Consider the following 18597-nt stretch of genomic DNA (forward strand, 5'->3'; position numbering starts at 1 on the left):
GGCTGAGGAGGAAAGGTCTGACCTGGCCAACCAGGGGACGAAGGCTGCAGCTGGGCTCACCTGTGCAGAAGGCTTCTCCTTGGTCCACGCCGAGTCCTGGCGGTCCCTGGGGGTGGCGATGAACATGACGGGGAGGCGCGGCCGGGCGGCCACAAAATGGTTCCTGATCTCCACGTAATCTGCATCTGGATGCAAAAACATCATGGCGTCAGACAGCAGAAGTCGCTGCAACAGGGGGGAGTGGACAAAGTTTCTCTGGCGCCCTCCTGTTACAACACTCGATGCAAGAGACGAGAGAAAAGAAGGACAATCTCACTGGAAGACTACGGTTCAATCACAGCCATCTTCAGGTAGGGCTGGTCAGGCATGTCCCCTGCCTGGGAAGCTGCAGCTGTCTACTAGTGTAGACATCACAGGGCTAGATTCTAAACTAGACAGTTTCTCGTGTTCCCAGATCCCGATTATTATTATTTTTTAATAAATGTACTTATTTGGCTTTTCAGATTAAAATTTTACAGTCACATATACCACATAGGGTGGAACTGTGGGTTAAACCACAGAGCCTAGGATTTGCCGATCAGAAGGTCGGCGGTTCGAATCCCTGTGACGGGGTGAGCTCCCGTTGCTCGGTCCCAGCTCCTGCCAACCTAGCAGTTCGAAAGCACGTCAAAGTGCAAGTAGATAAATAGGTACTGCTCCGGCGGGAAGGTGAACGGCGTTTCCGTGCGCTGCTCTGGTTCACCAGAAGCGGCTTAGTCATGCTGGCCACATGACCCGGAAGCTGTACGCCGGCTCCCTCAGCCAGTAAAGTGAGATGAGCGCCGCAACCCCAGAGTCGGCCACGACTGGATCTAATGGTCAGGGGTCCCTTTACCCTTTACCTTATACCACATAGAAACAAGATTCCAAGGAATCTCCTGGATTTCCCTCCTCCCCTTTGTGGGTCCTACTGTTCGTCATTTCCTCCTGCATATTTCATAATAATCCAAATCTTTTACCTCTCCATTGTGTCCAAAATTCACCATTAGACTACAAGTGTTATTCCAATCCTGCTAACGATTTTAACTGTTTACAATGGTTCTTAAGCTAAGTTATAAATTTCGCCCAATCCTTATTAAAATTTTGGTCTCCCTGATTTCTGATTCTTCTGGTCATTTTAGCCATTTCAGCATAATCCATCAACTTGATCTGCCATTCTTCTCCGGAAGGGATTTATCTTCTTTCCATCTCTGGGCCAATAACATCCGTGCGGCCGTGGTCGCATAAATAGCCTGCTCCCTTGGGATTTTGGCACCTAGAATTCCTAAAATAAAGGCTTCAGGTTCCCAGATGACGATGAAGGCAGCACCGAACCACAAAGCACCGCCCAGCAAACTGCCTGCATTCCCTTACAGAGGCACAGTCCACCTATGTCACACCTGAGGCCAGCTTTCTCCAACCTGTAGCCTTCCAGATGGTGATGGGATGCAGCTGCCATCATCCCTGACCATGGGCTACGCTGGGATTGGTGGGAGCTGCAGTCCAACTACACCTCGAGGGCACCAGGTTGGGAAGCCTTGTACCCATGGTGGAGGATGTAAAGGCGAAATATATGCACACCAACAATATGGACACCGACTGAGAGCTGTGAAGATTCACTTCTCAGTATGCGGATTGAGGGTTAAGATATAGCAGAGATAGAGGACGATAGATGGATAGATTTGTTGTGGTTTTGGTTGTATTTCTTTGCTTTTTCTTTCTTTTTTCTTTTTCTCCTTTTATATCTTTTTCTTCCTTTTTCTGATTTTTTTGGTCGTATTTCTATTTGGTTTTTACTGCATTATACAGTGGTACCTCGGGATGCGAATGGGATCCGTTCCGGAGCCCTATACGCATCCAGAAGCAAACGTAACCAGCAACGGCGCGTCTGCGCACGCGTTGCTTTTCGCTGCTTCTGCGCATGACGTCATTTTGAGCATCTGCGCATGCGGCGAAACCCAGAAGTAACGTGCTCTGTTACTTCCAGGTTGCCGCGGAGCGCAACTCGAACGCGCTCAACATGAAGCATATTCAACCCGAGGTATGACTGTATTGTCAGAGTTGCTCCCCGATCCTAGCTCACAGAGGATCACGCTAGCCAGCGATCATTAAGTAAAAGTCTTTATTGAGTTACAGTTTCCATTCTCAAGCTGCTGCGTGCAACTCTACGTCTTATGGTTAGATCGGCGAAGCTCCGTCTGAGTCTCCGCCCCTTGTGCACCAACTTAATATCCTAGCCCTGCTCCACCTTTTCCGCCTGACTGTTCTCCTCTGGGTCCCTCTGCCCCCCGGGGTCTCTTCCCTCCGGGATTCCTCTGACGCCGACCCCCCGGACCCTCCTGTCTCCTTGCGCCGGGCTTTAGGACCTGGCTCCCTCTCCGGGCTGCCTACTGCGTCACTTTCCTGTGCATTTGAACTTGGCGCGCGCGCCCAACCTTCCACCTTCCGTCTGACCGTTTCTTCGCTCCCCGATGGAGGTGTGGCCACTCCTGACTCGTGCCCTCCCTCCTGTTGTGAGCTGCCAGCGCTTGATCCCTGGCGCCCTTCCTCTTCCCTGCTCTCTGGCGGTGACGCTGGTCCCGATTTCCAACTGCTCCCCTCTGAGTCCCCTCTGGCTCTATCTTCCTGGGGTGTCCCCCTAGGCTCCCCCCTTGCCCTGGCCACTGGTGCTCCTTTCTGTGAATCTTCTGATTCACTGGAAAGACTCGGAGATCTCGGGTCGTCGTCATCACTCATCTTTTCTTCTGCCTCCTCCCCCTCGCTCTCTGTTTCCTCCCTTGCCCTTGCCTCTGCTCCTGAACCCCTGATATGTATGCTGAAAACTATTAATAAAATTAATATGAAGAAAAAATAAACCGACAGAGCCCCAGCACCAGCCAACCCAGGGTCTTTTCATCTTGGAGATGAAGCAGTTTTTTTTTTTTAAAAAAAATGGAGTTTTGGAGAACAGGATGAATTCTGCAATCTGCATCAAAGGTGCAAATACAGTGATGCCTCGCAAGACGAAAAGAATCCGTTCTGTGATTCTCTTCGTCTAGCGGTTTTTTCGTCTTGCGAAGCAAGCCCATTGAAGGATTAGCGGATTAGCGCTATTAGCGGCTTTTAACGGCTTATCTGCTGATCGGATCAGCTGATAAGCGGCTTAGCTGCTTAGGAAAAGGGGGGGGGAAACCAGCAGGAACTCGCAAGACATTGTCGTCTTGCGAAGCAAGCCCATAGGAGATTCGTTTTGCGAAGCACCTCCAAAACGGAAAACTCTTTCGTCTAGCGAGTTTTCCGTCTTGCAAGGCATTCGTCTTGCGGGGCATCACTGTAGATCACATCTGCATATCGGAATTCTTTATCCAGATTTTTCCAGGCATGGAGAAAAACTGAGCACTGAGCCCCACTCCAACCCAAGGTCTAGAAATCTGAGTTGGACACTTCGCTGCCTATTGCACACACACACTTTGAAAACACATCTTCACAGCCATGAGAGCTAGAAACCTGCTACATAGATATTTTTTTTTAAAAAAAAGGAAAGCTGAATTTTTTCAGAATGCTATGCTCTGCACCAAGATAAGGAGAGCTGTGCTACACTTTAATGGTCCTTTAAGGCAGGCAGAGACATCACCTTGTCAACAAAGGTCCGTATAGTTAATCTCTGGTTTTCCCAGTAGTGATGTATGGAAGTGAGAGCAGGACCATAAAGAAGGCTAATCGCCGAAGAATGGATGCTATTGAATTATGGTGCTGGAGGAGATTCTTGAGAGTCCCATGGAAGGCAAGAAGATCAAACCTCTCCATTCTGAAGGAAATCAGCCCTGAGTGCTCACTGGAAGGACAGATCCTGAAGCTGAGGCTCCAAGACTTTGGCCACCTCATGAGAAGAGAAGACTCCTTGGAAAAGACCCTGATGTTGGGAAAGATGGAGGGCACAAGGAGAAGGGGGCGACAGAGGACAAGATGGTTGGACAGTGTTCTCGAAGCTACCAGCATGAGTTTGACCAAACTGTGGAAGGCAGTGGAAGACAGGAGGGCCTTGCATGCTCTGGTCCATGGGGTCAGGAAGAGTTGGACATGACTAAACGACTAAACAACAACAATGTACTGCACCAAGATAAGGGGTGGGGGGCGTGATCCTGCTGTGCTACACTTTAATGGTCCTTTAAGGCAGGCAATTACAAGCTCCTAGAAAAGCGAGGATTAATCTTGTCGAGTTGTTTCACGAGGAAATATTTGGACTGCAGGCCTCTTTAGCAAAATGGTGCCCGGGCTTCTGGTTTCATGCATGCAGAGGTCAGGCTCTGGAGCACCGGGAGGAGACACTCCTTTCTCTGAGTCAGGAGGTGAACGAGATAACCTTTGCTCCTGTCTGCCTCGGGATCTGCAAATCTGAAAAAAGGCAGTGATGCTGCTTCCTGAGCCTCTGATCAACACACAAGGCAGAGAGAGACTCTCCTCCAAACGCCACGATAAAAAATAAACCAACTCTCTTCCCATCATCTAGCTGCCCCTCGATTAGGCTGCATGGCGGTGGATTACAGGAGCAGATCTACGCTGCTGGAGAGGCAGAGAGTGGATTGTCCGAGACCTCATGCTGAATAAGGGGTTGGAAGAGGTTGGGGCGGGCAATGGAAGTTGAAGCCGCTTTCTGAGCCCAGTATTGTTCATTTGACCACACTGTTCATTAGCCATAGAAATATTCTGTCCTATATTGCTTTGGAACATTCATTTATTTCGGGTTAAAACTGGGGACATGCTCCGTTCTTGTAGTCAAGTCAAAACAGGCACAGCCAGAGGCAGCAATGTTTCTGAATACAGTGGTACCTTGGTTTTCGAACAGCTTAGTCCATGGGTAGGCAAACTAAGGCCTGGGAGCCAGATCCGGCCCTATCACCTTCTCAATCTGGCCCACGGACGGTCTGGGAATCAGCATGTTTTTTACATGAGTAGAACGTGTCCTTTTATTTAAAATGCACGCCTGGGTTATTTGTGGTGCCTGCCTGGTGTTTTTACATGAGTAGAATGTGTGCTTTTATTTAAAATGCATCTCTGAGCTATTTGTGGGGCATAGGAATTCGTTCACCCCCCCCAAAAAAAAATAGTCCGGCCCCCCACCGTTGAATGGTCTCTTTAAATCTGAAGGTTCATTATTGTTCCACAAGATGTGTATGTCTTTAAGGGCTAGAGCAAATAACGTGACCTAGTTTTACAGCTGTGAAGCAGTATAGCAGGTGCTGTTAAGGTGTGATAATGAAGCTGTTGGGTATAGTATATAAAGAGCAGCACCTAGCTCTCTCAGTACCCTGGTGGTTGGGTCATGCTTATTGATATATTATAATTAATGTAAAAGGAGTTTTTGTTTTTGTTATTAAAACCTAGCAAAAGGTTATTTTGCGTTCCTTGTAATGTGTGGTCTCTGCAGCGCAAGCTCTCTACAGCGCAACTAATCTGCAAACAGCCAGTACCCACAAGGTCTGAAGGACAATGGACCGGCCCCCTGCTGAAAATGTTTGCTGACCCCGCCTTAGTTCTTGAACAACTTGGAACCCAATCGCTGCTAACCCGGAAGTAAGTGTTCCAGTTTGTGAACTTTCTTCAGAAGCCAAACGTGCTCCGTTTTGAGTGCAACGCTTCCGTTCTGAGTGCTACGCTGAGGTCTGTCTGCTTTTGCTATTAATTTTGCATTTTTATTGAATTTTTTGTTTTTGTGACTGTGTGGAACCCAGTTCAGCGACTGATTGATTGTGTGACTGCGGAAACGGATAAAAGCTGCGAAGCCAAGAGAACCATTAACAGAACAACAATACAGTGGTGCCTCGCAAGACGAAAATTATTCTTTCCGCGAGTCTTTTTGTCTTGCGATGTTTTTTGTCTTGTGAAGCACGGTCCATCGCAACTGCGCCTCTTCAAGCGGCTTTAAGAAAAAAGCGCAAGGCGTTTTCGTCTTGCGAAGCAAGCCCATAGGGAAAATCGTCTAGCGAAGCAATGCAAAACCGAAAAACCCTTTCGTCTAGCGAGTTTTTCGGCTTGCGAGGCATCCGTCTTGCGGGGCACCACTGTAGAGGTAACTTGTTAAATAGCTGTTTTAGGGGTTGCTTTAAAATATCTGGAACAGATTAATCCATTTTGCATTGCTTTCTATGGGAAAGCACGCCTTGGTTTTGGAATGCTTTGGTTTTGGAACGGACTTCCAGAACGGATTAAGTTTCGAGAATCAAGGTACCACTGTACCTGTTGCTGGAAGTCGCATCAGGGGAGAGTTGCTCTTGTGCATGAATCCTGCTTGCGAGATTCCCACACGCATCCGACTGGCCCCTGTGGGATCAAGGATGCTGGACTAGACGGCCATTGGCCTGTTCCTGCAGGCCCTTCTTATGTTCTTAAATCTGAGTGTGTGGTTTGGGAGCTGCACGGTCAGGGGAAAAACCATGCTGTCCAGGGTTGTAAGGACTGCGGAGAGAATAACCGGGTGCACTCTTCCCACCTTGGATCATATCTACGCTTCCAGGTAGAACACAAACTTGACATGAGCCAACAGTGTGACGCGGCAGCTAAAAAAGCCAATGCAATTCTGGGCTGCATCAATAGGAGTATAGCATCTAGATCAAGGGAAGTAATAGTGCCACTGTATTCTGCTCTGGTCAGACCTCACCTGGAGTACTGTGTCCAGTTCTGGGCACCACAATTCAAGAAGGACACTGACAAACTGGAACGTGTCCAGAGGAGGGCAACCAAAATGGTCAAAGGCCTGGAAACGATGCCTTATGAGGAACAGCTAAGGGAGCTGGGCATGTTTAGCCTGGAGAAGAGGAGGTTAAGGGGTGATATGATAGCCATGTTCAAATATATAAAAGGATGTCACATAGAGGAGGGAGAAAGGTTGTTTTCTGCTGCTCCAGAGAAGCGGACACGGAGCAATGGATCCAAACTACAAGAAAGAAGATTCCACCTAAACATGAGGAAGAACTTCCTGACAGTAAGAGCTGTTTGACAGTGGAATTTGCTGCCAAGGAGTGTGGTGGAGTCTCCTACTTTGGAGGTCTTTAAGCAGAGGCTTGACAACCATATGTCAGGAGTGCTCTGATGGTGTTTCCTGCTTGGCAGGGGGTTGGACTCGATGGCCCTTGTGGTCTCTTCCAACTCTATGATTCTATGATTCTAGGTGCCATAAGAAAGCTGCAGAGACAGTGCAGGATAGTGTGCACCCCGAAAATGATCTCTTTCAGCTTCTGCCTTCTGGAAGAAGGTACAGGGTTATAAAGACTAGGACTAGCCGCCTGAGAAACAGTTTCTATCCAAATGTGATTTTGGTTTTAAACACAGTGTAAGGTAGTCTTTAGGGACGCGGGTGGCGCTGTGGGTTAAACCACAGAGCCCAGGACTTGCCAATCAGAAGGTTGGCGGTTCGAATCCCCGTGACGGGGTGAGTTCCCGTTGTTCGGTCCCTGCTCCTGCCAGCCTAGCATTTCAAAAGCACGTCAAAGTGCAAGTAGATAAATAGGTACCGCTCTGGCGGGAAGGTAAACGGCGTTTCCATGCACTGCTCTGGTTCGCCACATGACCCGGAAGTTGTACGCCGACTCCCTCGGCCAATAAAGCGAGATGAGCGCCGCAACCCCAGAGTCGGTCACGACTGGACCTAATGGTCAGGGGGTCCCTTTACCTTTAAGGTAGTCTTTGTGGGAGTATATTGTATTTAAAAATGGGGTATCAGAGTTTTTAGGGGGCTAACCAGGTTGGGATAGCTGGCTTGTTGGTTTTTGAATGTCCTAGGTATATTTTTCAATTTTGTTGTTCTGTATGGGACAATGACAATAAAGATTATCGTATTGTAACGAGAGCAAACAGACCCCCCAGTTTTCCGTGGCTAGGCAGTAAAGCAAGGTATTGTCTACTGTCCGCATGCTAAAATTTTCAGTTCTTTGGGGAATGTGCCCATGGAAGGCAGCACTGGCAGAGGAGAGCCCTGTTATCTGGCTTATTGCTTAGCGTTCCTGCGTCCAAAATCTGGGGATGACCTCACAAATCTCTGACATGTCAGCGTTTTCATTCGACCCTCTTGCCAAAAGCATGCTGAGAGTGTTTTATATGTGCAGCGGAGATTAAGTGGGAGGAGGCACCAGTCATGGGAAAGCTTTAATTCTGGTGGAGACAGTCTTAAGCGGGGCTTTATGACATATGGCACATCAAAGCTCAGAACTGCTTCCCATATCATTAATGAGCCATCTGGGTTTCCACAAGGCTGAATGATCCAAATATTACAGATAACAGGCACTCACTCTCGAGACGCTTACGAGCTTCGACGCATGTGCTGCTTTTCAAACTCAGCGAGCAAACAGAACGCCTACTGCAGAACCGCACAGTACGTAAATGATATAAGTTGTCTCAACTCCATGGGGTTGGAAGAATAATTTTTGCCTTGGAATAAGGAGGTGGTTTGGGTCAGCAGACAGAGAATTATGCAATGGTACCTCAGGTTAAGTACTTAATTCATTCCGGAGGTCCGTTCTTAACCTGAAACAGTTCTTAACCTGAAGCACCACTTTAGCTAATGGGGCCTCCTGCTGCCGCCGCACCACTAGAGCACGATTTCTGTTCTCATCCTGAAGCAAAGTTCTTAACCTGAAGCACTATTTCTGGGTTAGCAGAGTCTGAAACGTGAAGCGTATGCAACCCGAGGTACCACTGTACCTCCTTCAACTAGACCTTTGAATCAGTGGACAGCCTGGTCTCCCCCTCCCAGTTTCTGCACTGTTGACATTCACTAATGTCATTTAGAAAAAAATGATGATCTAGAATAGGTACTAGCTGCAAACCAAGCTTATCTAGACAAGACTTCTAAATGAGGGAACTAACTGGTTTCGTGAGCCATGTGTGCACAGAAGCAGGTGGTGGGAAAGGTAAAATACTAAGGACGGAAATGTCTTTGCAAAGAACTCGGTAGAAAGCCAAGACTTACTATCTTATTTTTGCAAGGAATGGGGAAACTGTCTAAATTGACCAGTGTCTTTGCCAAGGTTTCCCCAGCATTTAAATCAGCCAGAAGAGACCAGAAGGGGGTGGCAGGTCTTACAGGAACCGATTTGCAGATGAATGAGGAGCCAAAAACAGATGGGTAGCTACAGGAATGGTATGGTTTTCCCAGTAGTGATGTATGGAAGTGAGAGCTGGATCATAAAGAAGGCTGATTGCCGAAGAATTGATGCTCTTGAATTCTGGTGCTGGAGGAGACTCTGGAGAGTCCCATGGACTGCAAGAAGATCAAACCTCTCCATTCTGAAGGAAATCAGCCCTGATGCTCACTGGAAGGACAGATCCTGAAGCTGAGGCTCCAAGACTTTGACCACCTCATGAGAAGAGACGACTCCCTGGCAAAGACCCTGATGTTGGGAAAGATGGAGGGCACAAGGAGAATGGGACGACAGAGGATGAGATGGTTGGACAGTGTTCTCGAAGCTACCAGCATGAGTTTGACCAAGCTGTGGGAGGCAGTGGAAGATAGGAATGCTTGGCGTGCTCTGGTCCAGGGGGTCACGAAGAGTCGGACACGACTAAACAACAACAAGCTACTGGAATGGTTGTAACAAGGAAGTCGCCTGCTCCCTATAACCAGCCCCAGTCAATAGTCTGGCTGCAGCAATTTGGGTCTGCTGATGTTTCGTAGCACTTTTTAAAGGCAGCAGCCCAGGAAGAGCATGTTCTTGTAATCCAAATAGGAAGCAATTAAGGCATGTATCACTGTGGCCAAATCAGACATCTCTTTAAAAAGCCACGAGAAATTCAACCCATTTCTTGCTGGACTCCAAGATCCTCCCTTAAAAAAAATATATATGAAGGGAAAAAGCCAAGGTAAATTCAACGAGGAGGTCTATCTGCTGCCATTACCGCAATAAGAAAATGAAGCCTCCATATATAAGGGAAGTATACCTCTGAATAGAAGGTTCTGGGGCCAACAACAACGAGAGCAACTCCTTTCCTGCTCTGCCTGCAACCTCCCAGAGCAGGGGTCTTCAACCTTTAAGACAAAAAGAGCCACTTGGACCCTTTTCCGAAGAAAAAAAACCTGGGAGCCGCAAAACCATTGCAACATTTAAAACAAATATATCTCCGGAGCCGCGATCTGACGGCGGGAAGGTGACGTCGGGACTAACGCACGTACCGCCCCTATGCGACGTCACAGCCAGTACAGTGCCCGCCACAGTGGGGAGTGTCGGGGCGCACAATGCGCCTCCTCCCCTCGCTAGTATCTGCCCCGGAGCCGCGGCAAAGGTGTAAAAGAGCCACATGCGGCTCTGGAGCCGCGGGTTGCAGACCCCTGTCCCAGAGGCATCTCTCTGGGGTACTGGCAGGAGATGGAATGCAGGGCCCGGCCAAGTGATTTCTCATGTTCCAAACAACGAGAAGAAAAGAGCGATTTAGCACGCTCTGGGCGATGTTAACACAGCAAAGTCGAATGTTCTTTGCAACAAAAGGAACAGGGAGGTTTGGCACGCTGGATTGCAATTGCAAAAGCACCTGGCTTCACTGCGGGGATCAGGTTGCTAAGCCCTCCTTGGAAGGAAGGCGAAAGGAAACCAGGAAATCATCGTACTAATCCTAACAAGGAAGGTTTGGCCTCTTAATTCTTCCAAGACGAGCCCTATGGCAAGGAAACCTCAGAGACTGCACAGGATAGAAGAGGCTTCCCTAAGGAAAGGAAGACTCGGGGAAGCTGGAAGTTGGGAGATTCTGGACAGATAAAAGGAAGTACCGTCTTTTTCGCTCCATAAGGCGCACCTGACCATAAGGCGCACCTAGTTTTTAGAGGGGGAAATCAAGAAAAAAAATATTATTTCACCCCCAGCCCTGGCTTTTGTGTGTTTTTGCGGGAGGTGGAGGAATTCCCCCACCTCGTAGAAAAGCCCACAGGAGCCGCACACCCTTTAAGGAGCGCACAGCTCCTGCGAGCTTTTCTACGAGGCGGGAGAAGGGACTGACTGGCAGCGTCAGTCCCTTCTCCCTCCTGGGGAAAAGCCTGCAAGAGCCGTGCGGAGCTTGTGTGCGGCTCTTGGGAGCTTTTCCTGCCTGCCTCCCCCCTGCATTCGCTCCATAAGACGCACACACATTTTCCCTTCTTTTTTACGAGGGAAAAAGGGCGTCTTATGGAGCGAAAAATATGGTACACAGCACTTAAACTATGGAACTCACTTCCACAGGAGGCCACCAACTTGGACGGCTTGAAAGGACAGACGAATTCATGGAGGAAGAGAGGCTATCAGTGGCTCCTCAGTTCTGCCTCCAGTCAGAGGAAAAGGTGCTTCTGAATTTGAGCCTCAGGGTCCCTTCCAACTGTGATTCTATGTGACCAGGCTACGTATTACAGTGGTGCCTCGCAAGACGAAAACAATCCGTTCCGCGAGTCTCTTCGTCTAGCGGTTTTTTCGTCTTGTGAAGCAACCCGTTTAGCGGATTAGCGGATTAGCAATATTAGCGGTTTAGCGGCTATTAAAGGCTTAGCGGCTAAAAGGCTACTAGCGGCTTAGCGGCTTAGAAAAAGGGGGGAGCGGGAAAAATGGCAAGACTCGCAAGACTTTTTCGTCTTGCGAAGCAAGCCCATAGGGAAATTCGTCTAGCGAAGCAACGCAAAAACGGAAAACCCTTTCGTCTAGCGGGTTTTTCGTCTTGCGAGGCATTCGTCTTGCGGGGCACCACTGTAGTTGTTGATCCTCTTAATTTTAAAATATGGTGGAACAGCTCAGTCGGTAGAGCATGAGACTCTTAATCTCAGGGTCGTGCATTCGAGACTCACACTGGGCAAAAATATTCTTGCATTGCAGGGGGTTGGACTAGATTACCCCCCCCCCCCAGTTCCTTCCAACTCTACAAGTATCTACGGGATCCTCGTATCTATGGGACCGCCTCTCCTGGTCTGCCCCGCAGAGGACCGTAAGGTCCATAAATAACCATAGTTTAGAGGTCCTGGGCCCTAAGGAAGTCAGACTATTCTCCACCAGGGCCAGGGCCTTCTTAGTGATGGCTCCGACCTGGTGGAAATCTCTGTCCCAGGAGACCAGGGGCCCTGCAGGATTTAACCTCCTTTCATCGGGCCTGTAAGACAGAGCTATTCCGCCTGGCCTTTAATTGGAATTCAGCCTGATCTTCTATTTCCCTTCTCTTCCCTCCCCTTTTATGAAGATCACCCACTCTGGGATCCTACAGCTAATTCTCCCCTGGCCTCCTCGCTGGCCCAAGTAGGACCAATTCAGCCAGCTAGCCCTGGGGATTATCTACCGTATTTTTCGCACCATAGGGCGCACCGGACCATAGGGCGCACCTAGTTTTGGGAGGCGGAAAACAAGAAAAAATTATTCTGAACCCCAGAAGCCAGAACAGCAAGAGGGATCTGGCTTCTGGGATACCGTGTGGCTGTTCTGGCTTCTGGGGTAACCCCGCCAAGCCTCTTCAGGGCAGCGGGATGAAGGCTCCCCCTGCCCAAAGAGGCTGCGCAGGGCTAAAGCAGAAGCCAGGACAGACGCGTCGCTGAAGGGGCACTGCGCCTTCTCTCTCTCTGTGCAGCGCCCCTCCTTCACAGGAAAGGTGCTGCGCAGAGAGGGAGAAGGCGCAGCACCCTTCAGCGAAGCTGGAGAAGGAACAGGAGACCCTTCTGTTCCTCCTCGGGCTTCGCATGACAGGCGCGTCGTTCAATGGGCGCTGCGCCTTCTCTCTCTCTCTGCGCAGCGCCTCTCCTTCACAGGAGAGGCGCTGTGCAGAGAGGGAGAGGGCGCAGCGTCCCTTCAGCGAAGCTGGAGAAGGAACAGGAGACCCTTCTGTTCCTCCTCCAGCTTCCAGGACAGGTGCGTCGCCGCGAAGCCAAGGAGCCTGCATTCGCTCCATAGGACGCACACACATTTCCCCTTCATTTTTGGAGGGGAAAAAGTGCGTCCTATAGAGCGAAAAATACGGTAATTGATTTTTGAATTTTATTGTCATTCACATTTTTATACTGTATTTTATGCTGTTTTATAATTAAGTGTTTTAAATTTGTTGTTAGGCGCCCTGAGCCCGGTTTTTGAACCGGGAAGGGCGGCGTGTAAATAAAAAAATATTATTATTATTTATTATTACAATTCTTTGTTTCTATTAATCCCAGGTGCTAGAAACCACTGAAGGAGAGTGTGTTGCTCTTGTGCTCGGATCCTGTTGCAGGTTTCTCACCAGCATCTCATCAGCCACTGTGAGAACAGGGTGCTGGACAAGAGGGACCACGGGCCTGATCCTGCAGGCTCTCTCTGTTTCTACTGTCCCTCCCTCCACCTCTCTCACCGTTCAGCTCAGCATTCAGGTTGACGATGAGGGGACTGTTCTTCCAGTCAAAAGTGGTGAGCAGGAAAAGGAACCGAAGGAATCCCACTTGCGGGGAGCTGTGGGGAGAGAAGAGTCACGAAAGGCGAGCATTATTCTAGCTGTATTGTGTATTATATTAAATTCACATACGGTCATACCTCAGGTTAAATATGCTTCAGGTTGAGCGTTTTCAGGTTACACTCCGTGGCAACCCGGAAGTAACGGAACGAGTTACTTCCGGGTTTCACTGCTCACGCATGCGCAGACACTCAAAATGACATCACACGCATGTGTAGAAGCGGCGAAACGCAACCCGCAGGCGCGGTTTGCGTTCTACTCAGGGTGCGAACGGTGCTCCAGAATGGACCCCATTCGCATCCAGAAGTACCACTGTACAGGTCTCAAGCCAGCTGAAAGACATAATCTTATAAAGAGCTTGAATAATTTTAAAAGAAACTCCAACAGCAGATGTTTAAAAAGAACACGAAACGAACAGCCCAGGCAAAGGAGGTCTGTTCACCTAACTGGGAAAGTTTGTTGAAACAAAACTGACTTCAAAGGCTTTTTAAAAAAAGTAAAGGACCCCTGGACGGTTAAGTCCAGTCAAAGGCGACTCTGGGGTTGCGGCGCTCATCTCACTTTCAGGCCGAGGAAGCTGGTGTTTGTCCACAGACAGCTTTCCGAGTCATGTGGCCAGCAGGACTAAACCGCTTCTGGCACAACGGGACACCGTGACGGAAACCAGAGCGCATGGAAATGCCATTTACCTTCCCATTGCAGCGGTACCTATTTATCTACTTGCACTGGTGTGCTTTCGAACTGCTAGGTTGGCAGGAACTGGGACAGAGCAATGGGAGCTCACCCTGTTGCAGGGATTCGAACCACCAACCTTCTGATCAGGAGGCTCCGTGGTTTAGACCAGGGGTAAGCAAACTTTTTAAGCAGTTTCCTTCCCTTCAGGAGGTTAAATCCTCAAGGGCCCTAGTCTAATGGGACAGAGCATTCCACCAGGTCGGAGCCATCACTGAAAAGGCCCTGGCCCTGGTGGAGGATAGTCTGACTTCCTTAGGGCCCGAGACCACTAAACTATGGTAATTCATATGGTCCCGTAAATACAAGAGCCCTAAGCCACATGACCAAAGGGTCATCCCGTCGAACCCCTTGCCTTTTAGGATAAAAAGTGCTGTGGGGTCTGATCCAGCAAGGAGCATGTTCAGGATAGGTTCGTATTTTGGGAACACCACAAACACAAGATGGTGCTGCCCCCAGCACTCACAGGTAGACTGCTCCTATTCATGGAAGGGACGTCAAAACCTGACCAAGGAGCAATTAAAAAAGGAGTGTAACAGACTCAGGAGGTTGTGAAGCAGATGTCACGCTGGCTGGGCCCTTACCTGGGCACAGTGAAGGGTGCTGGGGACAGGAAGAGGGAGGCCACCAGTAAGTCCACGCATTCCTCCGAGACGCTGTCGCTCAGCAGTTGAGCGCTGATCCAGCGCTTGGCGATACGGCAGCAGCCGCTGAAAGCAGAATGTTGCTGCTGGAGGCTGTAGGGACGAAGCAAACAATTTGAGACCCGTTGCCAAATCTGCCGGCAACATCACCATAATCCGAAGGCAATGGAAAGCAAATCAAAAAAGCTATTATTATGATGACTGGCGACATCAACTCTGCCGAGTGGGAATTTCTCTATACCTGAAGGAGTGTCTCTACCCCCATCGTACAGCCCGGACACTGAGGTCCAGCTCCGAGGGCCTTCTGGCAGTTCCCTCCCTACGAGAAGTGAGGTTACAGGGAAGCAGGCAGAGGGCCTTCTCGGTGGTGGCGCCTGCCCTGTGGAACGCCCTCGCATCAAATGTCAAGGAAATAAACAACTATCTGACTTTTAGAAGACACCTGAAAGCAGCCCTGTTTAGGGAAGTTTTTATTGTTTGCTGTTTTATCGTGTTTTTAATATTCTGTTGGGAGCTGCCCAGAGTGGCTGGGTATAAGTAATAAATTGTTGCTGCTGCTGCTGCAGCAATGACCAGAGGAGGACTGACCGCTGGGAGGAGTGCAGAGAGAAGAAATGCCATGGACAACTGGACGCCTTCATCTGCCCCAGCTGCAACAAAACATGTCTGTCCCACATCGGTCTCTACAGCCACAGCAGGCTCTGAACCTCCCAATAGTTTGACTTCACCCCCAAAGGCACATGCCTCCATTGTCTCCCAAGATAGATGGACGGCATTACTATTTATTATTATTAAGAGTGTGCATTGCGGAAAGCCCGCAAGGAGGACTGGACTGCGCAAGCCATGCTCTCTGCCCTTGTGATTCCCATCAATTGGGATTCAGGGGAAAACCACGGCCATTGTGTGTCGCGGGCATCATTCTCCCCGCTTACCCGTGAAGTGAGCTGGTCAAGAATGGCAGGTGCAGGGTCTCCACTTCCAGCTGCACGGATTCTTCCGTGACCTCGTGTTTCAGCATGCCTGTGGGGGTGACCACCTCCTTCAGGATTTGGGGCTCTCGGTGGTAGGCCACTTGGAGGCGGAAGACATAGCCGTCCTGAGAAAGAGGAGGAGCAGGAGGGGGAATTATTTGCTTCTTAAAAGCCTGATGGATCAGCCCAGCATCCTGGTCTCACAGGGGCAAAGCCGATGCCTGGGGGAAACCAGCGATCAGGATTCGAACACAAGACCTCCCTTCCCATCCTGCAGTTTCTAGCAACTGGGATTCTGTAGCTTTGCTGCCTCTGAACCTGGAGGGCAGGGCACAGCCATCACGGCTAGCAGCCATTCCTGGCCTTCTCCTCCATACATTTCCCTAATCTAAGTTTGTGATCATCACTGTCTCCTGTGGGAGGGAGTTCCGCAGTCCTGAATCTTCCAACATCCAACTTCAGCCCACCGTCTTGGGTCCATGCCGAAAACCTGCTCTTCACCCAATGACCCCAGGGCGAGTTCCATGAAATATCGCAATTCAGAGCCACGTGCAGTAAATTAGAAATGTTAAATTAAAAGCGCAAAAGCAAAGAAAATCTCAGGAGCAGCAGAAGTTCAAGGCAAAAACATTCCCCTTCAACTAGGCCTTTGGTTTATGGACACCTGGTGCCCTTTTGAATGTGTTGTGGAAGGGAAGATCATTGGGTTGTCTTGGCTTTTTGTTTTTATTATATATTCTGTGTTTATTATATATTCTGTGTTTTTATTATGTATTCTGTGTTTTTTATATTGTAATTTTATGTTGTCAACTGCCCTGAGACCTATGGGTATCATAGCTGTCAACGTTTCCCTTTAAGGGAAATTTCCTTATTAAAATAGGATCCCTCGCAAGAAAAGGGAAAAGTTGACAGCTATGATGGGTATACAAATTTAATAAATAAATACAATTAGGGCGCAAAGGAAGGAGGCAAGAGACCAATTTGCACCAAAAAGTCAGGGTAAGGTGGCCTTTCTGGACCTGATGGTGAACTTTACACAAGAGCGGTGCAAGATGCACACCAGAAAGCCAGAAGTCCTGAATCTCGGCCCTTAGAGAGTCATCCTCTCCGTGCGAGAGGCTCAGAGATGAGTCCACCAACCACAACCACAAAGCCAAGCAAAGTTTGTGGCAGGAAAAGGGTCCCAGAGAGCCAAAATCCCTTCAAGATTATGGAACATGTGGTGCTGGGCGCTGCTGAGGACAGCAGGGTGGAATAGCTGCCCAAAGCTAGAGGCAATATTCTGAATTTGCTTCAGATTTATCAGGAGGAGTTTGCATGTGAAACGGTTATAATAGTGTACTGAGAGCACCTGTATACTGCTCTTCAGCCCTGCTCCCAAAGTGACGTTAAAACAAAACAGCTGACCTTTAAAGCCCTAAATGGCCTTGGCCCAGTATACGTGAAGGAGCATCTCCACCCCCATCGTTCTGCCCGGACACTGAGGTCCAGCGCCGAGGGCCTTCTGGCGGTTCCCTCACTGTGAGAAGCCAAGTTACAGAAAGCCAGGCAGAGGGCCTTCTCGGTAGTCAAGGAATGTCAACGAAATAAACAACCGTCTGACTTTTAGAAGACATCTGAAAGGTAGCCCTGTTTAGGGCAGTTTTTAATGTTTGATGTTTTATTGTGTTTTTAATACAGTGGACTCTAGGGTTGCGAACGTGATCCGTGCAGGATGCATGTTTACAGCCCCCATGCGCAGGTTGCGATTTGGTGCTTCTGCACATGTGCAAAGCTCGTTTTAGCGTTTCTGTGCATGCGCGACTGCCAAAACCCAGAAGTAACCCATTCCGCTACTTCCGGGTTTTGGCAGTCCGTAACCCAAAAAAACGCAATCTGAAGCGTCTATATCCCGAAGCATGACTGTATTCTGTTGGAAGCCCCCCAGAGTTGTTGGGGAAACCCAGCCAGATGGGCAGAGTAAAAATAATAAATTACTGTTGTTGTTGTTGTTGTTGTTGTTGTTGTTAGCAGCCCATGCCCACAGGCCTATGCTCTAAAGAAACACGACACACAAGGGAAAAGGTGCGAGGAGGGCAGAGGAAGAAATCAAACCCAAGCACAAATATATAAACATTTGTTCTCATAATGGGCAGCTTGCACAGTTCAGGCGTAGGAGGAGTCTGGCAGAACCGGGTTTTCAGCAAAGCTGACTGGCTGAGCCTACTGCTTTCCATCTCTCCCAGCGAGGCAGCTGGGTGTCATGGCTGCCCCCAGGTCACAGGAGAGGAGACTTGATGGAGCTGGCCTGTCACAGCGGAACTGATGGAGTGAGCCCTGCTTCCCATCTCCCTCTCTCTCTCTCTCAAGATAGCAGGCCCCTGGTCATATTTCGCAACGCAACGGCTTCCACCTTCCTGCGCACCTGCGGGGCCAAATGTGCACGAACACACCCACCCTCCGGCACAATTACCTTATAGACGTCCGTGTAGGTGGGCGAAGCCCTGCAGAGCAGATGGTGCTGCTGGTGGAGAAGTTCTGCCAGCCGTAGCTGGAAGGCGGCCTTGACCCGCCGGATGGCTTCCTTGCTCTGAGGCCACTGGCCGCTGCCCTCCATGTGGCAGATCACTGGTGCAAGAGGGAAGGAGGAGGCAAAAGAGTTAACGGAAGGCGCAAGGATCAGCATGGAAGCAGGAGGAGGGCAGGCGAAGATCCTGATAAGGCTCCATCCAGATAAGACCGAAGCAGTGTTCCCTAGAGCCCATGGCTGGAAGGTTGATGGGGTTACACTTCCTCTGAAGGAGCAAGTATGTAGCTTGGGGGTATTCCTGGACCCCTTGCTGTTGTCCGAAGCCCATGTGGCCTTG

The 18597-nt window shown here is 49.4% G+C and overlaps 1 protein-coding gene across 1 annotated transcript in view; it reads right to left on the reverse strand.

Annotated features, from left to right (window-relative positions):
* The window catches only part of NOL6 (nucleolar protein 6), a 67755-nt gene that overhangs the window by 20784 nt on the left and 28374 nt on the right, over positions 1 to 18597 (reverse strand). The window contains exons 18-22 of the mRNA XM_083465771.1: positions 18204 to 18358; positions 15713 to 15876; positions 14721 to 14873; positions 13306 to 13403; positions 61 to 185 (exon numbers count right to left, since the gene is read on the reverse strand). Coding sequence (XP_083321897.1) covers positions 61 to 185; positions 13306 to 13403; positions 14721 to 14873; positions 15713 to 15876; positions 18204 to 18358 — 695 coding nt within the window. The remainder of the gene's footprint in view (positions 1 to 60; positions 186 to 13305; positions 13404 to 14720; positions 14874 to 15712; positions 15877 to 18203; positions 18359 to 18597) is intronic.

This window comes from Podarcis liolepis, assembly GCF_965112155.1.
Source record: "Podarcis liolepis genome assembly, chromosome: 11".
Lineage (NCBI taxonomy): Eukaryota > Metazoa > Chordata > Lepidosauria > Squamata > Lacertidae > Podarcis > Podarcis liolepis.